The sequence below is a fragment of the Myodes glareolus genome, chromosome 4 (genome assembly GCF_982192425.1).
Source record: "Myodes glareolus chromosome 4, mMyoGla1.1, whole genome shotgun sequence".
Lineage (NCBI taxonomy): Eukaryota > Metazoa > Chordata > Mammalia > Rodentia > Cricetidae > Myodes > Myodes glareolus.
This window is the reverse complement of record NC_142029.1, coordinates 65,157,752-65,181,309: the sequence shown is the minus strand read 5'-3', so window position 1 is coordinate 65,181,309 and position 23,558 is coordinate 65,157,752. Positions and strand designations below refer to the sequence as shown.

The 23,558-nt window shown below is 47.7% G+C and overlaps 1 protein-coding gene across 1 annotated transcript in view; it reads right to left on the bottom strand.

Annotated features, from left to right (window-relative positions):
• The window catches only part of Poc1a (POC1 centriolar protein A), a 69,959-nt gene that overhangs the window by 18,047 nt on the left and 28,354 nt on the right, over positions 1-23,558 (bottom strand). The window contains exon 10 of the mRNA XM_048417109.3: positions 3,710-3,853. Within this exon, the coding sequence (XP_048273066.1) occupies positions 3,710-3,853 (144 nt within the window). The remainder of the gene's footprint in view (positions 1-3,709; positions 3,854-23,558) is intronic.

Sequence of the window (23,558 nt, the reverse complement as noted above, 5' to 3'; positions counted from 1 at the left end):
TTGAAGAGAAGAAAAAGGCCAGTAAAGTTCAGATCGCACAACACACGATTCATACAGACATCACTGAAGCAGGAGTCTGTGCTGAGGTGGCCAGAGCACAGACGGCTTTAGGACTAAGCACATAGTGAGGAATAGCTGCTGAGGGGGTAGATCCCAAGCCAGACCTCACAGACTAAACAGGCAACCTGGTTGAATGAGCCACCTGAAAGGAAGGTGTCAGTGGCTATCTGGTTTTAGGGCTCAGGAGAGGGCTGGTTTAGTTTGGACTAGATCTAAAAAATAGTTGATGACCAAGCCTCCAAAGAGCACTTGGAGTACCTAATGTACCTTGTACAAAAGTGGGCTGGGCCTATGGCCTTGTGTGGCTCCAAGGAACCCAACCTTCCTCAGGACACAGTGGGTCTAAAGGGGACACTTTTCACTTCGTGGCACCAAAGAACTGAGGATAAGACCACTGTGGATTTGCAAAGAGACCAAACACTGTCAGGTATGACAAGGTTGTCACGGGGTTGTCCAGATACCAAGCTGCAGGCTACCTCTGCCCTCTACGAGTGCCTTACAAAGCTACTATCATACTCCTCACTGCTAGCAAAACAAAGCCTTCCACGTGCGCTCTGAAACCAACAGCAGGAAGAGTTTTCAGTGCTGTGTTCCTGCATTTTAGCCACATTCTCAGACTTGATTTCCAATTTTAGTCTGTAAAGTCCTAAGGACTCTACCTCCCCCGACCTCTCACTCCATGTGGCTGTGAAGAGCATAGGCAGTTTCTGTCAGGCGTGAAGTGGGGTTTTCACCTTAAAGACTTTGCACGCTGCTCACATCTCTTCAGAGCAGCCTTTCTTCTCAGGGGCTAACAGGCTTTCCAGAATGTCTCCACAGTGTGCTCTGGAGTCCTACTCCCTGACACCTGCCTCTCCTTTGGGTACTTCCATCTACGGGCCCAAGGTTGACATTCCACTAATGACAGACACAATATGGAGTGGCTTCTCTCACTTAGCCCGAGGTCCAGAGTCAGGGAACGGCACCAGGCTGCTTCGGCTCCATTTCTTTTGGCCATCCTTTGCATTCCCCCATAGGACTGGGCTGGGGCTGCTCGCTCCTCTCCAGTCCTAGCAGACCACGTGTCCCTCACAGCCTCGTTAACCACAAACCAGCATGGGATATAGGGCCCCGTAGAGTTCCTGCCTGGCAGCTAGTGCCCAGGTTCCAGGCAGACAAAGGATCTTTCAGACTGCCTTGCTCACCGCACCACATGTCAGCTACCCCGGGATTTGCATGGTCCCTCTAGATCATAGGCAGGTTGCTCTTCTGTCAGGGCCTCCCTCATGTTACTCTCCTCTGGGCATTCCCCAGTGCAGTTGCTACCTCAAGTCAGGATATTTTGTTCATCCCAAAGCTGCTATGCTATAAATTGCAAGTTGCTAATGAAAGTTAAGCTCTGGAGAGTAGGACCCACATTGACCTCAATGATGAAGGTCATGGGCAGGAGGACCACAGTACACACTTACTCAATAGACATTTAGAGCCAGGCGTGAGCCAAACTCTGCAGTGATTCAAATCTGTTAACCCTTACCACAAACATGGAGGCCAAGAGCCCAGATAACCTGTGTATTACAAGTCAAGGCACTAGAGATAGAGAACTAAAGGGGTTGGGAAACCAAGCACACCTGGGGAATAAAAACCGACACTGAGTCCAAATCCAGGCTTGCAGAAATGGCCACTCACTGCTCCCGCATTCTGGAAGATGAGAGTGAGATGAACGGACAGGACTTCTCTCAAAGCACCACTGTAGCTCCAGTCACACCAGGATGGGCAAACTTAGGTGGAAAGTTGTGTGTGATTTTGAGTCTGGTGGTTGTGGTTTACATAGCTCCAACAGCCAGAATCCCAAGGAAGATGCTGATATTTTATTAATGTAGGTTGGAAAACAGGTCCATTTTCTCTCTCGCTTTCTCTTTCCCCTCCCCCTTCACACGTGCAAAAATATTTTGCTTATTTTAAAAGCCAGTTCTCTGTGAGTTCAAGGTCAGCCTGGCCTACAGAGTAAGTTCCAGGACAGTCAAAGCTACACAGAGAAACCCTATTTTAAAAAACAAACATGAACAAACAACCCACAAACAAACAAACAAACAAAAGACTATGCAAGTTCACACTATGCAGCCTTGGCCAGTTTGGAACTTAATATATAGAGAAAGCTGGCCTGGTACTCACAGACTCCCACATGCCCCTGCTTCCCCAGGGCTAAAATCAAAGGTGTCAGCCTCTATGAGAAGAGGGACTCTCCACTAAGAAAATGCTCTGGGTTGGGCAGTGGTGGCGCGCGCCTTTAATCTCCATCACTCGGGAGGCAGAAATAGGCAGATCTCTGTGAGTTTGAGGTCAGCCTGCTCTACAGAGTGAGTTACAGGATAGCTAGGGCTGTTACACAGAGAAACCCTGTCTTGAAAAAACCAAAAAAAAAAAAAAAACCTAAATTAAAAAAAAAAGGAAAGAAAAGAAAATGCTTCTGGGGGCTGGAGAGACGGCACAATGGTTAAGAGTACTGGCTGTGCTTCTGGAGGTCCTGAGTTCAATTCCCAGTAACCACATAACCACATGAACACTGCATACATAATAAATAAATAGATACATCTATTTCCTTTTTTCTTTTTTTGTCTTTTTTTCTAAATAGATAAATCTAGAAGAAGAAGAAGAAGAAGAAGAAGAGGAAGAGGAAGAGGAAGAGGAAGAGGAAGAGGAAGAAGAAGAAGAAGAAGAGGAAGAGGAAGAGGAAGAGGAAGAGGAAGAAGAAGAAGAAGAAGAAGAAGAAGAAGAAAAGGCTTCCAGTTGGGTGGTGGTGGCACACGCTTTTAATCTCAGCACTCGGGAGGCAGAGGCAGAAGGATCTCTGAGTTCGAGACCAGTCTGGTCTACAGAGTGAGTTCAGTTCTAGGAAAGCCAAGAATACACAGAGAAACCCTGTCTTGAAAGCCAAAAGAAAATGCTTCTGTAAGATCAAGCATCAAGCAAATCTGTAGGGCATTTTATTAATTAGTATTTGATGGGGGAGGGCCCAGTCCATGGTGGTCCTGGAGTCTATAAGAAAGCAGGCAGAGCAAGCCATGGAGAGCATGCAGTAAGCAGCACCTCTCCATAGCATCAGCTCCTGTCTCTAGGCTCCTGTCCTGCTCGAGTTCCTGCACTGACTCCCTTTAGTGAAAAACCGTGATGTCAAAGTATAAGCCAAATAAACCCTTTCCCCCAACTTGTTTTTGGTCATGGTGTTTTATTGGAGCAACAGAAGTCAGCATGTCTTTGATCCAGAGAAGGATACAATGAGTCCACAAGGAACACAAAGGCACTGTGACTTCTATTTTTAAAAACCCAGCAGTTCCTGGGCATGGTCGGTCGGTCGGTCGGTCGGTCGGTCGGTCGGTCTCTCTCTCTCTGTCTCACACACACACTCACACACACACACACACACACACACACACACACACCCTGTTACCGCAGTGCTCAGGAGACTGGAGTTAAGGGGATTTCCAGTTCAAGGTCAGCCTAGGCTACATAAAGTGACCCTGGCTCATTAAAACAAAACTCAGTACCTGCCAACCAACATCAAACGGTTCAAATGCTAGAACAATGTAGATAGATGAGCATGTTTGTCTGTGTGTATGTGTGTGTGTGTGCACGCATGCGTGCATGAGCACCTGTTCCCATCAGAACCTACCTGTGTGAGGACATCCAGTTGGCCCACGATGTGCTCCAGTGTGCTGGTCAGTGTCTGGGGCATACTGACAGGTTCCTGGGGCTGGCGTTGCACTGACTCCAGACTCTTGTCTCTGCCTGGTGGGCCAGGCAAATCCATTTCTGGCTAAAGACAGAAAGAGAACAATCCCTCAGACTAGTTAATACTTTAAAAACAAAAGTAGAGAGGGTCATCTTCAAAGGTAGATTATCTGAAGCCAGATGGTGGTGGTGCACGCCTTTAATCCTAGCACTCAGGAAGCAGAGGCAGGCGGATCTCTGTGAGTTCGAGGCCAGCCTGTTCTATAAGAGCTAGTTTCAGGACAGGTTTCAAAGCTACAGCGAAACACTGTATTGAAAAACCAAACAAACAAACAAACAAAATAAAGATCGATTATCTGAAAAACCAGGAAACCCAAGGAAATGGCTTCTCAGTGTCAACAGAGAAAAAGGACACATACCCTTCCAACACATTGAGATTCACACGTCCATCTTTCACAGCAGGGACTGAGAAGTAGAGTTTAGTGCCTGGCAGTCCAGACAAGATGGGGTCTGGGTGGATCCCTGAGTGCCCTCAGAGCACTCCCAGAGGTCCTCAGGGCGATGGGTTCATATCTCAACTCTTCACTCTCAGGCACCATTCAGGATGCATCTTGGAGGAGCTAGAGACATGAAAACTGCATGGCCCTGAAGTCTCCCCTTCTCCCAGACTACTGTTTAACCTCAATTCCACCCTCCCAACACTGGCTGCCCCAGGTTTCACTAACGCCTTCCTAGGGGCCCAATAGCTGTGACACAGAAATAAGAGGGGATGTTCCAGATCCTGCCCTGCCCCAGATTCCCTGGAAAAACAAAGATCCCTGTGTGGCTGTTCTGCTCAGATAGCTGGCAAGAGCCAGAAGCCTCAGGACAGGCACAGCCGGCTTGTTTCAGACAGGACTGCAGGAATGGGAGGCATTTGGGTTTTTAGTGGCTTGAAGGGTCACTGAGCCCTTCTCAATACTCAGATGCAGGCTTCTCCTGCCCCAGGAAGCAGCCTTCATGTGCTGAGCAGGAAGATTCCCTGAGCATGGGTGCCTGGAGGCAGACCAGCAGTGCCTGCAGCTCCACTGTGGGCTAGTGACAGCCCATGCTCTGGGACACCCCCAAGTTTTGTTGACCCACAAATGTCTCATGGACATTCCAGATGTGCCCCTCTGGGCTCTGTCGGTCTAATCTATCTCCTTCTGTGCCCTTTCCTGCCTCTGTGCTCTGGCTCTTGCACCACATTTTCCTCTCCATGGGTTGCTTTCACCTACACGTCTTTCTCTGCTGAAAGTGCACTGCCCTTAGGAACTCCTCTTCCTGCATACCCAGACCTCCTTCTTCCAGCCCTGTTCCTCGAGCCACTTCATCTTCAGAACAAGGGATAGAACACAGGCAGACGAATCAATGTTGGCTTCTCCATGGGCCTGTTCATGGGTCTCTCTCTCCCGCTTGACTGTACTCACTCTTCCCCACAAACCCAGGACGTCACTAGGCTCAAGGCTTGTGAACCACCCATGTACCAGAGTCAAGACTTCTCCTCCCAGAAGCCACCCACCTCCCAGAGTCACAGGTAGTAGATTATGCTGGGTACATCTGGGACTCATCTAGGATATCACCCAGCCCTGACAGTACCAGGATGCCTGTGGACCCACAATCAGCAGCTGGCTGCTTACATCTTCCCTCCAATGTCTTCCCTCTTAGACTAATCCACAGCAACACGGTCCTGGAAGACGATCTGGCCTGGACATGTTCACCTGGATCACATCACAGTATTTGAAAAGAAGGGACCCAAGTGAGGATTCCCAGGTGACAAAGGAGAAAGGCAAGGACAATTCAGCGTATGGAATCTACCCAAATATTTCTCTTTATTAGAAAAGAGTCCTGATCTCATAAACCACAAACTCTCAAGGACATATTGATGTGAACTTGAAAACTGCCAGATCTGGTAGCCAAAGAACTCGAATGTGAAACAAGAGCCGGAGGGGTATTCTTGAGAAAATCAGTGCCGTGCCCACATGCCCATGGCTGGCACGTCTGCTGGGTGATGTGGCCATTTCCTAAGCTCTTGGCTATCGGGACCAGGGCTCTTCCAGTCCTTCCAGGGATCAAGTGCTTCAGATCTCAATGTCTACCCAGAAGCCCATTCCAAAAGGAAATACTTAAGAAGTCTACTAGCCTTGCCAAGAAAGCTTGTGTCAGCCACAGTGATCCCCAGGCTCAGGCAGTTCTATCACTGGTGAGGAAGGAGAAGCCAGACAGGCCTTGGCTCCACCACTGACCAGCAAGTGCCTCTATCTTCTAATCTGAAAAATGGAGCCAATGACTGAACTCATCTGAAGTCACCAGCAAGCCTTGAAAATTGTTGTCAGTCCTGTGCCCACTCCTTCCAGACAGACACACTCTTCCCCACAGTTCCACCAGAAAACACTACTGAGAAGGTTACAAGTTTCCTGTCCCACAGCAGGCATCCTCACGAGGACAGTCAGAGTGGCACTGCCTGCTGCCTGGGAAAGAGGGAATGGAAATTCTGAGTGTTGTTGAAGAACAGCCCAGAAGCTGCCAGTGCTGAACTGGGCTTCTGGAAACAGTGGATGATGAGGTGGGGGAGGGGTGTGAGCACCAACTTTAGCAATCTCCCTCTGAGCCAGAGCTGAGCAGATCCAAGGGAGCAGCAAGGACTGGAGTCATAGTATTCCAAGCTGGAGAAGCGGCTTTAGGAGAAAAATGTGTTCTCATGGATACCATGCGTTCACATGGGCTGTCCTCATGTTACAACAAGGGAAATTGAGGAAAGAAATGCAATCCCAGCACCCAGAGGCTGTGAACTCCACAGTAGCCTGGGCTACATGTGGGGATTGGAGTAGCGGGAAGATGGCTTAGTGAGGACAAGCACTTGCTAAGTTCGATCCCAAACCCATGGCAAAGAACTGACTGACCAGAAGCTGTCCTCTAACCTCCATACATGCGGGTGGGCATTGTATACACAGGCTAGTGTATGCATACACACTCAATAATAATAAAATTTTAAATAAAAAATAAAGATATAGTAAGAAAACAAAAGAAAAAAATTTAAAAAGAATCTGGAGTTTCTGGAAGCTGAAACAGGAGGATCACAAGTGTGGAGGCTAGCCTGAGCTACACAGTGAACTTAAGGTCACAGTCCAGGCCATCCTGTCTCAAAAGAACAAAACCAGAGCACCACAGCACTGAAGGCTGACTGGGCGGTCACTGTGTTTACCTGCTATCATTGCAGGCCCTGATTTAATGTCCCCTCACTAAATCATTGAGGGTCCTTCACAGTAGGAACTCTTTTATTATTTTTCAGTTAGAGAACACTCAGGCTAAGAGATCTCTCAGGAAAAATCACCCTGGCAGGTTACAGTGCCTTTCTCAAAATCACCAGGCTGAGATTTAATCTCAGAGCATAAACTTCCTGGGTATCAGGTAGCCTGTGACAGGTGACAGGCCATACTGGCTGCAGCTGGACTTCTCTGTGCATTTTCTCTCTGTGGAGGTCACTAGGTCATCTGAGCCTGTTTCTCCATCACTGCTCCCCTGCTTGTCCTGGAATGCCTGGAAGCAGAGAACAGAGGCCCTCCACAAATACTTGATGTCTCAAAAGGCCCACCCCACAGGTGCAGTGGAATCCCTGTGACAGAACCTCTTCAGTGTCGGCACTGCAACAAAGGGCCACGGCCCTGCACTCCAGCACTCGAGAGCTGCGGCATTTCCTGTGAAGCCTGGTGGTGAACAGGGACAGAAGCAGACATGGGAAAGCTAAGTGCCAGGGCGAGCACTCAAAGGAGCAGGGCCTTGAGTAATGCAAGGGCAGAATGACCACAGCAGTGCTGAAGTGGAAAGATCACACCTGTTTACATCAAAGCATCCTAGGGGCTTTGGCGGGTCTTAGGTGTGATGTTTATTCTTGATGTCATCAGAGCATATACCTTTGGCCATGACTGTGAGGTGTTTTCAAAAGTTTAACAGAGGAGTGACCCACCCTGAACGTGGCAGCAGCATCGCACAGGTTGGGGTCCCAGACTGAACAAAAAGGAGAACTGAGTGGAACAGCAGCATCTGTCTCTTTCCCCTTCCTGACTTGCAGACATAGTATGAGCAGCCATCTCATGCTCTGCCACCTTGCCTGCCCAGCATGATGGACTGTATCCTCTCAAACTGTGAGCCAAAATAAAGCCTCCTTCCTTAATTTGCTTCTCTTAGGTACTTGTCCACAGCAGGAGAAAAGAAACTAATACATCCAGTGTATGATAAGCAAATTCCCAATGAAGACCAGCCCATGAGTACAGTTCCACTAGCATGTATACACATATCCACATGCACATGTATCTACACGTTTACATATTATTCACACATATATGCAAAAAAACCCAAACAAACCCACCTCACAACAGTTGGGCATGATGGCACGTGCCTTTAATTTTGGCAGAGGCAGACAGACCTCTATGAGTTCAAGGCCAGCCTGGTCTACACAGCAAATTCCAGGCCAGTCAAGGCTATACAGTGAGACCTTGTCTCAAAAACTAAACCCCACAACAAGCAAGTCATTTAGTAGTTGCACAAAGGAAACTTTTTGAAATGAATGAAATATTCTGTACCTTGATTGTGCGTAGGGTGGTGGTGTTACCTAACTGTATCTGTTCACCAAAGCTCAGAACTGATCATTTTTTTCAATGTGAATATTACTATTTGTAATAACAAAGTTCTATCAATCCCTCAAAGATACTATTAGATCTACAATGCTCCTAGGAGCCCTCTTGTCCAGCACACAACACACCTGACATTCTTAACATCACTGCCACTCTGCACTCAAGGTGAAAAGCACCCCCCCCACACACACAGAGCATTGCCAAGGGGCTAAGTCAACGCTGACAACTCTAGAGGCCCAGGAGACTTGCCATCAAAATGGGAGTTAATTTCCACACGTGCAAAGCAGAGAACGTCATTTCAGTGCAGTCTCCCCAATGGAAGGGAGGAAAAAGCTGACCCCATAGGCAGGGCTTCCCAAGCAGCCCTTAGTCACACGGGGATCCATGCTGAGTCAAGCAAGGACTGCACACAGTGGGCAAGAAGCCAGAACCGGCTGTCACTTGACAGGAAGATGCTGAGCTAACAGAATGGGTCCTGCAGGCGGGTGGGTGGGTGATGATTAACATTTGCTCAAAGTACATTTCTCCTTTTCTTTTAATTGTTCACCCTGGACCTTGTCCTCTGGCCAGCCTGCTCCTAAAATGGACAAGAGTCCAAGAACTGACCCATGGCTTCAGATGCAGCCAGAACGGGGAAGCTGAGGTGACTCTCTAATTTCCTTCTTGAACTGTCTGCCTGATCACCGCCCACTTAACACACCAAAGCATATCACTGAGTTTCCAAGGACTGGCTGAGTGCCACGCTGGAAGGAATGATGGGCACATACACACATACATACACAGACACATGCATATACACACACACCTTTTACCATAATAGGCTCACTTAGCAAGAGAAGCTCAGAAGGTGTTTCTTTGTCCTGATGTCAGGTCTTCAGCTGCTCTCAGAAGCTAACAATTGCCTTCATGTATGCTTAACTTGGCCCTGGGGAGCAAATTAAAAGGCAGAGTTCATTTGACTCAGCCTCATGCCCAGCTTCTCATGTGGAAGAGGCAGGGCTATCTTCTTAAATCACATATATTTACAGACTGAACATCCTATAGCTGTATTTGTCTTGTAATTTAGAGTTCTAGCCTGGAATCCCACAGAAGAAACTTCTGGTTCTCAACATAGCTCTGAAGCCACGAGGAATTCTGGTTTCCTAAAAGCATCTAATTGTTTGGCAGTCTGGTCAATGTTTGCCCAAGTGTGAGTCTAGGATTTGTTTACCACTGCTGGTTTTCAAGACTTATCAAATGTCCGGTCCCCACATCAGTTCTGGGGAGGACAGAGTGCTGGGCCGTTTACTTAAGTCCTGGAATAGAGAGACACAAGGTCTGGGGTCTAAGTAGTAGCGTCAAAGCTGAATGGGACACTCCGCAACCAAAGACCCCAGACAGGTCTCAGGGCTACAACCTGACTTAATAGGCTCTCACTGCTGGGAAGATGAGTACATGTCTTTAAATGAATTGCAAGGAATTCACAGGCCTGATCAACATGTTGATGCCAGGCCCTCCCTGCAGAACTAGTACGATCTGGGTTTTGGGACCAAAAGCAACATGGTCCCCATTTCATGACATGCTTCCCCTCAGAGAGGTAGGGAGTGCAGGTGCTTCCACTACATCTGGGCTATTCTCAGGCCTGTGGGCATGGGCAAATGATACGCAGACAAAGCACAGAACCCCACTCTGCTTGCCCCAGAGTCTGGAAAGTCACTCTGGGTACACAACCAACCTGGCTCCAAGAGTTTCCAAGCATCTCCCACACAGAGTGGGGAGTCTTCAAAAGAGGGAGGGAACACCTGCCAGGGTTCACATTGGCTCTCAGGAGAAGTAGGGAGGTCTATCCTCCTGAAATGACACAGGGGTAACGGAGATGAAACTGAGAAGGGTAAGCAGTTTAAATCAGCGGAGACCTTAAGAAACAGCCGGTCTGGAGTTGAAGTTTTCATCACTGCCATCGCACAGCCAGAGCCACACACTTCTGGCAGCAAGGTAAGGTGGGAGGGTCAAGACCACACACAGAGTGAACTGGGGCCTGGCGGCGGTGCACACCTTTAATCCCAGCACTTGGGAAGCAGAGGCAAGTCGATCTCTATGAATTCAAGGCCAGCCTGGTCTACATAGGGAATTTCAGGTCAACCATAGCTACTTAGAGAGACCCTGTCTTAAAAACCAACCAACCAAACAAACAAGAAAAATAACCCAAACCAAACAAAGTCTTAAAAATGAGCTAATATTACATAGTTAGGGAAGACAACCCAGAATAAAGGTGAACAGTGAGACCATAGGGACTTTATGAAGGAAACAGTGTAGCTGATCTGGCAACTCCCGGACTCACTCCTGGGAAAGAGTGCTCCCTTGGAATCACGGTACTTCCTGTTCAGGTCAATTCCAAAAACATTCCTGAAGGTCTACTACAACTATACTGAATCTCTCAGTGTCCCGCGCTACCGTCTCGCCAGCAAGAACGACGCGGGGCACTTAGGATACTTCTGCAGTAAAGCTTTAATGCCTCTTGAGAGGGAGAGCATCAGCTTCCAAGGCGGAGACCCCGAATGAGGGGAACCCAGCCCTTATAAAGGAAACAGTCCTCGCTTCTGACGCGTCATTCTTGGATTGGTCCATTGCCCATTATCCCAGATAATGCCTCGGGAGTAGGCAGGGACGCAGCGGTAGAGAGTTACCAAGCACGTGCGCTGGGATTAAAGGCGTGTGCTACATCACCTTGAACTCACAGAGATCTGCTTGTCTCTGCCTCCCAGGCATTGGGACCAAAGGCGTATACTACCACGCCTTGAGGTCATAGAGGTCAATCTGCCTCTGCCGCCCAGGCATCAGGACTAAAGGCGTGTACCGCCACACCTTGGGGTCACAGAGGTCAATCTCTACCTTTGTTCCTAGAAGCAATGGAGAATGTGGTCCGGCCCTCCACATCTCAGGGCTATCTAGAAATGTCTGTCCTTCATATGCCAAGTGCCTGGAGGCCAGGGACAGAGCAGATCAAGAATTCTAATAAGGCCTCAGTGTTGACTATAGTTGGGTTAAAAAAAAAAAAAAGCTTAACTAACTTTAGACTTATAGAAAAGTTAGAAAAAATAGCACGGGGAATTTACAATATGCCCATCCCCAACCCTCAGTGTTAGCATCTTACAAAACCATAGGGCAGTATCTAGACCAGATTAGCACTGGGAAATACCACTAGCCAAAGTGAATAGCCATATGTGAGTTTCACCAGTTTCTGTGGCTAATGTCCTTAGATCGACCGTCTAGACAGATTATTAACCAGGACCTGTGTGTGTGTGTGTGTGTGTGCGTGTATGTGCCTGCACACTGTGGAGGTCAGAGCTGTCTTCCTCAGGGCTCTCCACTGTATTTTTTGAGACAAGGTCTCTCACAGAATCTGAAGCTCAATGATTTGGCTACGCAGGCTAGTCAGCGAGCTCCAGGGATCTTCCTACCTTTGCCTCCCACCACTGGGACTATAGAGCGCACTGCCACGCCTGGCTTCTCAAGTGAGTGCTGGGGCTTCACACTCAAGAGCACTTTCCGGGCTGAGCCAGTCCCCAGCCTGGCCAGTCCCCAGATTTTTTCATCTATTCAACTTCCTGCAATCTGTGTTAGCTCCTCAACCCTCCTTTGACCTTCGTGACTGATACTTTTCAAGAATATTGGTCAGTTATTTTCTCAAGTGGCTCTCACTTTGGTTTTGAATGATGTTTCACGTGATGGGATTCAGGTTACACATTTCGACACTCCAGGTTCTGGGCAGACAGGACTTAATGCTGAGGGTGCTGACCTAATCAGTGGGGACTGTCCCTACTCCAAGTCTCTCCAGTGCAAAGCTATTATTTCTCCCTGTGTAGTTAATTTGGGGGCAACTGGATTTTAAAGAGGGAACATGCTGTCTTTATAAACTCCATGTGCCAGCCCAGCTTGATGAGGGCTGCAGCTGCCCCACAGATGAGATGAGAGGCATCTGATGAAGATGAGCGGCAGAGACGTCTCTGGAAGACGTGGAAGCTTTTGGTGACAAAGAGGAGCAGCAGCAGTTTATTTATAGATCCACTTAAAGACAGATCATTGTAACTACTGGAGTTGAATTTTAAAACTCCGGGAACAAAGGCTGACTATTTTAAGTTTTCTTTGCACTTAGTTCAATGGAGAGCATCAGAGCCACGAACCATACCCCAGGCATCACTCCCAAGCTCAGTTAATTCATATTTCGCACAGCATAAGAGTACATGAACTAGTCCTGCCAAGACAGACACCCAAGCCCGACTATCCAATCAGCAGAGGTAACTGGCCTCAGATTAGCTAGCCGAGTCCTTTGCCAGTGCCCCATGATTCATGGGAGGCCATACCCCAAAGGCCTCTCTGCTTCCCAGAAAATGAAGTTGCAGACAGCAGAATGAACTAGAGTTACATCATTCCTCCCCCCTACTCCTGCAGCTTCAAAGAGGGCCAGTACATCTTATCTGATGCCTATCCCAGGTCACTAGCAGCAGTTTGCCTACCTGCCCACCACAGCTCCAGGAAGAGACAGGGCTCCCTGAGGACAGTGGGTCTAGGAGCTCCCCTTGTCCCTGGCCCGACCCCAGGTGCAGGTCAAAGACTCTACACCCCTCTACCCTGAACTACAGGCAGAACTAAGATGAGTATCTAGATAATAGGATGACACACAAGGGTGTTAATGTTTTTTTATAGCTTTACTTGAGCAAAGAGAACAATATGATTTTTCTTTTTCTTTTCTTTGAGATAGGGTCTCAGATAATGCAGGATGGCCTTGAAATTGCTATTGTAGTCCAAAGATGACCTTGAACTTAGGATCCTTCTGTCTCTGCTTCCAAGGGCTAGGATTACAGACATTCATTACCACACCTGTTTTTATTTGGTGCTTGGAACCAAGCAGTACTTTAGACATGCTAGGCAGGCACTATGCTAACTAAGCCACATCCCCAGTCCCACAAAATGACATTCTTGATACAATATGGGAAAATGTGAACATGTTCTCGGTATTGTTAGGAAGAAATCACTAATTTTGCTGAATTTGACAAGAGCTTTACAGTTACATAATCAGGGAAAACCCTTGTTTAGAGTAAAATGCTGTATCTGGAATTAGAGGAACACTCTAGGGCTTCTAAGGCGCGTGGGGAAGATGGAAGGTTGGCCTCTGCAGAAGCCAGGTGAGGGCTCCCAGGCCCATATGCTACTTCCTGCTCCACTCCAGGGCTAAGCTGAACATTTCTGTCACACAAAGGCTTTTGTTTGTTTTGATAGCAAGTGCTCTGGGCTGATGCCAGGCTGGAGAACCCCAGCAGGAAGCAGAGCCACAGGGTCACCACCACCTTTGGGGGCCCTGAGTCTGCAAGCATGGGAGACAGTTGGCTTTGCCTGAGCCCAAAGAATGTCTGCCTGAGCCTTTGAGACTGCATAGAGAAAGCCCCTGATGGCAGTGACAGTGTTCACTGAACCCACAGCAGTGTTCAAACCTTCACAGAAACTAACTGTAAGATAATCTCCATGGAAACCATCTATTCTGATTTTTTTTTGCCATGGTAACCAATAAGAACATAAACATAAGTATTATTCAACACCCTTACACCACATGGTCAACACTACTAGCCAATCTGGAAAACATAAAATGCAAAAAGGGGTTTTTCCATTTCAAATGAAAAGAAATTCTAGAACTCTAGTCCAGACATGCAGTTTCTACCAACCTTTGTGGCCTGCTGGCTGCCTGTACCACCTGCTGCTAAAGGGACAAATGAAGCCAGAAAGTTACTTTCTTCATTTAGTCTGGGACCATGAAAAAAATACTTAAAGGAGAGGGCCAAAGGCAGTCAGAGGGCGCACACACTCGGCCACACTGCTCAATGATCCAGGCGTGTATCCTCCATACCTTGATATCCTGAGCATCCTTTTCCAGGCACATGCTGGCTGCTGTGGGGAGAGCAAAACTCAGTCCAAGGGCTGTGAATAGCTGATGGTAGGAAAGAGGGGCTACTCTGGGTAGGGGACTGCTCTGGGCAGGATTTCTAGGGCTGCTGAGATGGCTCAGTGAGCAAAGGTGCTTGTTACAAAATTTGATGACCTGAGTTCAAGGCCCACATGGTAGAAGGAGAGGACTTCTGAAAGTTGTCTTCTGACTTCCACACTTGTACTGCAACACACACACATGCCCCTACTTAAAAATAAAAAAGGCCAGATCTGGTGGCATATGCCTTTAATCTTAGTACTCAGGAGACAGAGGCAGAGACAGAAGCAGGTAGATCTCTGTGAGTTCAAGGCAACCTAGTCTACATAGTGAGTTTTAGGATAGCCAATGCTATGAAGAGAGACCCTGCCTCAATAAATGAATGAATGAATGAATGAATGAAAAGAAGCATTTCCAAACACCTGGGGAGGACCACACAAAGGAGGAAAGAGCCTTGATGGCTGAGAGCAATTGCTGGGAACAGGTGACAGTGTCCCAGAGGAACAGAGCTAGACTCAAGCATCTGGGTTTTTTCTACATGTGGCCTGTTTCTCCTACTTTCAGCTTTCTGGGTTTTGAAAAATAGAATAGAACCAAAAAGAGAAAGAGTCTTAAGTGCCCGAAGCCCCAGTTCTCATGCACTTTCTACTTTGCACCACAAAGCTGGCTAGACTGTGCTGTGGCCTCTGATGGCTCTTACATACAGAGGTGACTTGCAAGTGTGAACTGACAGGGCTATAGGTGGCTTGGCATCACCATTAGCAAAATGGCAGTAACACAGCAGTGGCTGAGACGACAGGTGTTTGAGGGCTGTGTGTGCCTTACAGTGAAGTTTAATGGTCTGGCCACCCCATTGTTGTCTCTGACTTGGAACCATCTCCTCATATGCAAAAGTGGGGCTACCAACAGCCTGAGCCCACAGTGAGGAGGAAAATCTCTCAAATGAGTTAGCAGAACTCAAAAAGGGGTATGATGGTCAGATTTACACGCCGGGTAAGCCCTGATACATGCAGAACTGAACCTGAGGCCTCTGAACTTTGTATGGATTCAAGAGTCAGGAGGCTCTCTTCAGGATGGGAGCTGGCCTAGGTACCTACAATTACAGTGTGAGAGGTAGGAGACAGAGATAGCACAAAAGGAGACACTGAGGACAGTGCAGAAAGCAACGGCCTGTAGATGGAGATTTAAGAACAAGGGACTAGATTAGAGGCAGAGCATCTAGTGGCAGCCAGGAGAGAGGAAGACAGGCCGGCATAGGCCTATGGCAGGGCAGCATTTTCCTTACGGACAGCTGTTTCTGGTAATAAACTGTTCTAAGCAGACTGGAAGATGCCCATAGGTTTAAGAGGCTCATGGGACAGCACTGGGATCTCTCTGAACAATCCTGAATATTCTAACCAGATCTAAACCCCTTCCCTACACCCCTTTTCCACTAGAGTGGAATGAAAGGGACGCTGGGTCTTCAACTGCCTCTCCCAAGCTGTAGCTTCTACCAGCCACAGAAATGTCTAGGATATAAAAAGACTACTTGTCTAGGATGCCAGGCACTGCTGGACACTGTCTTTCAATAGACTAATGGTTTGCAGAGTGGGGTCCTGCACTAGCAGCATCAGCATCTCCTGGAAATGTGTTAGGAGTATAAGATCTCTACCAAATCAGACACCCTGGGGATGGTCCAGTCACCAGCAAGTTTTCTTGTTTATTTTGTTTTTTCAAGACAGGGTTTCTCTGTCCTTGAACTTGCTCTGTAGACCAGGCTGGCCTTGAACTCACAGAGATCCTCCTGCCTCTGCCTCCAGAGTGGTGGGATTAAAGGCTTGAGCCACCACTGCCTGGCCCAGTAGCAAGTTTTAACATTCCTATGTGGGCTATGATGCACACTTGAGTTTGAAAACCAGTTGGAGGAGCTCTGGACAATAACTGTCAAAAGTTAAAAGGACTGTCTTGGCTGGGCATGGTGGTACACACTTCTAATCCCAGTACCCAGGAAGCAGAGATAGGCAAATCCCTATGAGTTTGAGGCCAGCCTGACCTCCAGGCCACCAGACAGGATTACATAGTGAGACAGTCTCGCAAGCTTATCTTGATCCCAAAACTGTCAGGAAAGTCCAGCTAACATGGCTTAGGGATGTCTTAGGGATGTCTGTAAATGTTACTTTGTGCAAATACAAACACATCTTTATGTAGTCGGAGGCTGCTCACTTGTTTCCTGGACACCCAGACCCGAAAAACCACAAACTGTATTATTACAACACTGCTTGGCCTATTAGCTCACACTGCTTATTGGCTAGTTCTTATATCTTAAATTAACCCATTTTTATTAATCTGTGTATTGCCATGTGGTTGTGGCTAACCAGTAAGATTCCATTCAGCATTTGTCTCCTGTGAAAGCTACATGGCTTCTCATTGACTCTGTCTATTCTCTCCTCCTCTATCTGCTTGGAATTCCAGCCTTGCCCTACCCTGCAGCCTTGTCCTATTCTGCGCTGCAATAGGCCCAAAGCAGCTTCTCTATTAACCAATGGCATTCACAGCATACAGAGGGGAATCCCACATCATCCTTGTGATTTCCTTCTTCATGACAGGAAGGTACCTGAGCAGCCAGATTACCTGACATCCCCTGTACCCACAGCACCCCATGTCTGAGGGGGGGGTAAATAAACAGCAGTGGGAGGTACTGATGATCACACCTGACCAAAGGTGGTAGGAATGTGACTCCAGAGGCCCCTAAGACAGCAACACCATGGTTCTACATGAGTGTGCACTCAAACACACACTGAGCCTGTGCATTTGTCCTAGGTCTAAGGATGCTGAAGGAGAAATGGGGGACACCTTTTGCTTCTTTATTCAAATGCCTCTTGGTTTTGCTGCACTCAAGGGGGCAGACTGAATTGAGAACCATTCACCAGCACGTCATATGACCTCTGAGTCTAGGTTCCTCCTCTACAAGCAGAAGGCATGAAAGGATTGTACCAAGAGCCACACAGAGATGCATAACCAGGTAAGTTACAACATCCCCACCGTCCCCAAGTAAGTCACCCCTCAAAGCCCTCTGAGATCGACAAAGCTTCCCAAGAGGCAAACAGGGAGGAATGTGGGCCCTTCAGGAGAGGGTCTACTTCCCCGTTTTTCCCACCAGGCTTTCATCCACAGAGATGAGGGACACTGTGGACAAAGCTAGTCATTCAGCAGGCGCACAACATACGCCATCTGAAGATATACAGCTCGACTACCAGAGATGCCCTGGACCCAGAGGCAGGGGCAGCTCTCTGTGTTGGAGGACGGGCCCAGTGAAATCAACCCTTTTCCAAGCTGTGCATCTGATTCACTGGCAGCAGGCAGAAAGCCAAGAATTCCCTTTAACAGTCTTTAAAAAAGAAAAAAGAGCCAGAAATGGGGTCAAGTGGAGAAGGGAGAAGTTCCTTTTTAAGACACATAAATCTGGGGTTCATTTTGCTTCAAATACACTCAATGACCCTCCTGCTAAGCATGCCTTTGAATTTGAATTTCTTTTTTTATTTTGTGGTGTTTTGTTTTTGAGCTCAGGCTGGCCTCCCACCTCTTACACAGTCAAGAATGTGGGGATTCTTGCTCATAGATGAGCAAGTATCTATGGAGTAGGAATCAGATCCCCTTAGCACTCCAAATCAGAACCCCATTGCAGCAACCGAAACAAAACACAGGTATAGCAGGTGACGAGAGCTTCGTCACCAGATCCTGGGACACAAGACAAAAGAGGCAGACCTTAAGAAGGAGGCCTCAGACTAAGGGCAGATATTCTTGACTGAGCAACCTCTTCTCTGGGGAAGGTTCTAGCACCAAGGTTCTGAGATTCCTGGGCATCTTGCCCTAAGGAGTGTTGAGGGTGGCAGAAGGGTGTGTGTTGTTTTCACCCATTTCAGAGGTTTATTTTATTATCTGAAAGCTCAGAAGACTTGGGATATGTCACTTAAAAACACAACATATGCTTGCAAGGGTCTACAACCTTCCCCAGTCCCTACAAGGACCACCTGTAGGAAGGAGCCAGCACCAAAAATTATCTCAGTTAGCAATCACCCACACCCTTGTCCAATGCCCCCACCCCGAAAGATCTGAACATTTGATCATTCTGACTGGCTCTTAGGAGACAGAAGAGGGAAAAGGAACATTCTTGAAATAACTACAGCTGGGTGAGCACTTGCCATGTGCCAGGAACAGGGCCAGGTGCTGCTTGGCCACCTGCTTGGCATGCCACCTGTGAAATCTCATGGAAGGGGGAGGACCAATGACTCCCAGGTTGACATAAGAGGAACCAAGACCTCAGAGATCCAACCACTGGCTGGGGTTACAGCACAAACAAGGCAGGGACAGGATTCAATCACTGGTTGGTAGGAAGCCAGAAGCCAAGCTCTTAACCACAGGTGAGCTTTTCTCCTTCAAATGTAATCTTGAGAAGTGAACAGAGAAAAGCCCTCAACCCTAGAGATCAAGGTTAATGTCTAAACCGGAGCAGTCAACCCTGAGAACTCAGGAAGTGGGTTGGCTTTTTTTCTCTCAGTTTCATTGAATTACCTAGAACTTGGTGTTCTTCCTCCCTACCCCACTAGTACAACCTTCTCAGTTGCATAATGGGCCTCTGACTGTAGCAAAAATAAGGGTAGATCCAAATAATGCACCTTTGTTAATTAAAGTAGCTTTTAAAGCTAGGCATGGTAGTGCACACCTTTAATTCCAGCATACAGGCGGAGGCAGACAGATCTGAGATCAAAGTCAGCCTGGTCTACATAATGGGACCTTGTCCTCCCCAAAAAAATGTTTAAAAAGTACTTCTGTAGCTGGGGTAGAAATCTGTTCTGGAGAAGCTGAGATCTGGGGTAAGCAAGATGCTACTCCTACTCTAGAATCAGCTAAGACAACAGGGTCCTTCTGCCTAAGGGACAGACCCTTAAGTACAGAGAGCAACGGGATAAAAACAGGGCAGAAGGCCAAGGCTGCAGCAGGAAACAGGGCTAAACATTAGACCCCTGAAACACCAGTACAAGCATCTGCTACAGAGAAGCCCTCTGCAGAACCCACCCATACTTCTCTAGGAGACACTCATTTGCCCCAAAGCAGCCCTTCCCACCTTCTTTCAGGACAGAGCATGGAGTTTCCTGCCCCACTTCAGCCCACAGCATGACCTAGAATCCTCCATGTGCAACTTTCCAAGCAGAGAAAGTGTTCCAGCCGCAAGCCCTGAAATCCCTTCTTTAGACAACTCAGCCAAGAACAGAAGGAAAATGGCACCCATTATTCTCCTTCTGAATGGCTGGGAAATGGCTTTTGCTTTTCAACATAAAATGTGCCTAAAAATAAGCTGTGAATTTCAACCAGAGGTTGAAAATAGCTCTGCAGTGAACAGAGCTCTGCTTGGAGTGAGTTTAAGGACAGCCTTCATTCCAAGATCTGAAAGCTGAAACGCCACGGTCAGAGAAGGGGTCACAGGCAGGGGGGCTCAAGGGTGAAGAACCTCCACAGGCACAAGGTTGTCCTTGACATTCTCTGCTAGTGGGGGAGCAGCGTGGGTTCCAGGCAAGGTCTGTCCCTCTGGCTTCCAATAGACACAATGGAGAGAGCACATGGTCACTCCCTGTAAACCCCAAATGCCCAGGAGCGTCCACTGTGTTTTAGTGCCTAAGATGATTTGGAGATGAAGGGCAAGGGCATTGGATACATGGCACTGTTTGGTCATGGTTGCAGTGTTCATGGTTTTTTTGAGAAATCAAACCACCCTGGCCAGTCACTAAATCTCTCATCAAGTATTATCGCTCAGCCAGATAGCGTTGGGCAGGCAAGGCAAGAAACACGCCCAATTTGAAGAATATCAAGTTGCTAAAAGTGAAGTCTTTTCTTATTGCTTACCAACATCTCTGAGACCCTGAAACTTGATAGCCCAACAGCATTCTTAGAAAACGGACTACCAGAAACTCTCCGAGAGCTCTGGTGTGCACCTGGTGGGAGCCAGAACTGAACCAACTGAGCGGAGTCCTTGCGCAGGCTCCTAGAGCGCTTCCCCGGGTCCCTCTCCACACTTCTCCCACCGCCTTTCTTTTGGGCTCCTCCTGAGGAAGGAGCTCTGCAGTAATTCCCACTTGACAATATCTGAAGACATTTCTGGTCCTCAAAACTGGGGAGTAGGATGCTACCAGCATCCACTGGGTAAAGGTCAGGGATGCCACTAAAGATCTCACAGTACACGGACAGCAAACACTCAAATATCTGCCCCAGATATAAATTGCTGAGGTTGAGCAGCTCAGAGTTACTGAAAGGACAGGATGTGGGCAGAAATGAAGCATGGGAGTATGTCAGACTCAGGTCACAGGACAGCAGTGCTTCTGGGCTCCCCTGAGGGGCAGAGCTCTCTGGCCAGCCAGGGGACCTGAGTGCCGGGGAAGACTTAATACCCTGGCCTTCCTCCTTGTCCCTTTCAGAGAAGCCTCTCAGACAGCATTAGGAGTGGGTGTGGATGTGTGGGTGTCTAGAAGACCTACCTGTCCTCTCAAGGCTCTAGAAGGTACTCAGGACAAAGAACAAGCAGTGCTGATCTTAACCCAGAGCGGTTCTGAGATTATGGTGTCACTTCAGGACTCTTCAGAATCGGTCAGCCCATGGGTACTCTGAACCCACTGAGGAAATGGAGGTTTGGAGAGATGAGCTGCTTCATCCCAGGCTACCCAGCAGGGTTCAAAGCCAACTCCATGAAGCCAGAATCTATATTCTGTGTTCTGCTTGAGTGCCATGTAGGGCAGACCATTGGCAGGACTGTAACAATAGCCCTGACATGGATCTCAAAGTAGTTTGGGGACAACTGGCTGCCTTGAGCCCTGTTGAGCCCTTCACTTGCCAATGCCCCATCCTGTCCTGCTGGCTTCCTCTCCCCACGTGATTACACTCTAGACCCTCAGGCCCTGAAGCTCTGGGAAACAAGGTGACATGTTCTCCATTCTGAGGGGGTCTGAGGGACAACAAGCAATTTGTCCAAGTTATTTTCCTGATAACTATAAGAAAAAAAAATAGGCAAAATAGTAAAAATAGTTTTACTAGTCATCAAAACTACATTGAGATTCTATCTCAGCCCAGTCAGAATAGCAGCCATTAAGAAATAAACAACAAATGCCGGCAAGGATGTAGACAAAATGGACTACTCACATCCTGTTGGTGGCAATGTGAACTATCCACCATGGAAGTTAGAATAGAAGCATCTCGAACAACTAAAAGTAGATCTACTGTAGGCCCAGCTACACCACTGGGGGGCATTTACTGAGGAACTCTGAGTCAGCATATCACAGAGACACAGCATTACTTACAACAGCTAAATTACGAAAAGAATGAAGTTACGTTGTTTGCAGGCAAACGGATGCAACCTTCAATTCCCATATTAACTGAATCAAGCTAGTCTCAGAAAGTAAACACCATACGTTTTCTCTCATTTGTGATTCCTATATTTCACATAGACTCATAAAGTTGTATATAGATACATGACACAGAAGTAGAAGTGAAACTGTAGGGAACAAAGAAGACTACTGGGGGGCGGGGGGGAAGAAAAGGAGGAGATCAGTGGGCTGGGAGAAATATGCTCAATATTTGCATGAAATTACTTTTAATAATAATACTTTTAAAAAATGTGGACTTTTCTTCCATCTACTGGATACTAACCATTCCCAAGAGGCAGATGATGGGACCCTCCTAGGATAGGAAAGAGCTGCCAAGCAGCCCCTGCATCAGCAGCCCCTGCCACCAGCAGTCTCCAGCATGGTTACATCTGAAAGTCTCACCTGAGAACTAGAACAGGAACCACCCCCCCCCCCCCACTCTGTAAGCAATAAGCACACACAAAGGTCTTGGCAGTGCTGATCTCACGTCAGTGCCCAATAGTCAGAGAGTCATAGGATAGAGGACAAAATTGACACAGGATCCTTCTAGGTAAAAAACTAATCCGCAAGCTGGGTGGTGGTGGAGCAGGCCTTTAATCCGAGCACTAAGGGAAGCCGAGGCAGGCAGATCTAAGTGAGTTTGAGACCAGCCTGGTATACAAAGTGAGATACAGGACAGCCAGGGTTACACAGAGTAACCCTGCTTCAGAAAAGGGTGAGGGAGACATTTATAAGAGGAATATAACTTTTGAAATGACCTGGCAAAGCATGGGCCCTTTTTCTCAAAACAAAACAAAACAAAACAAAAAAACCTGAACAAACAAAGAAAACAACCCCAAGCAACAACAACAACAAAGGAATCAGCAGCAAGGAGAGCATCAGCACACCCCAGAGAGCCCCAACTAGCCCACAGCTCAGGGCTCATTAGCAAACACTTAGGAGAAATAAAACCTCCCAGCCACAGCAACAGCCAAGGGGAAGGCCCTTGGAGAACACTCTAGACTCGCTGTGGCCTACTATGGAGCAGCTCCACAGACTGGGCATGTGCAGTAGGGAGATTTCAGTTGTGGAGCCACAGTGAGCCCAGACAGACTAAGGAGGCTTCCTGGTTCTATTCTGAGTTCCAGCCTTGACTTGCTGGGGTTTAGGCGAGTCGCTTCCTGTTGTTCAGGCCAGCTTCCTCCTGCTTGGGAGGCTACGATGCTTCTTAGGTTCAGGGAAAAAAGATTTAAACAGTCTGTCACCATAGAAGCTTAAACCTTCAGGATTACAATCTTGACCTGTTTCAACCAAAGTTGAGTATGGGTCTATTTAATGAGCCTTTATCAGTTAACATTTTTCTCCCAAATATTTATTCTACAAAATTAGTTATTTTTATTCAGGAACTCTGAATGCCCTTTTACCAACAAAGGTACTAAAAATGGTTTGTGGCTGAGGAACTTCCTCTCCATGGTTTTAAAAAAAAAGAAGTGAGAGTAACCAAACCAGGGTCTTTCCCACTCATCACAGCGGAGGCTTTGTGTCCTGAGCCCTCTAGGAACCAGGACTTGGGTCCTGGGATCCAAGGGCAGCAGACATAGGGCAGGTCCTTGGTCTCACTCCAACAGCATGCACCATGACAACACTCCCCACCAAAAGGGCCAGGGTGCTGGACACCACAGCCGCTCTGTAGCTTTTATGTCTCACTTGTTCATTCTAGATTGGAGTCAAGGCCCAAAGTGTTATCTGATGAACTTTCCCAGGGTTCCTTTTTTGTAACAGATGCCTGCAGGCCTCCTCATCTCCAAGCCC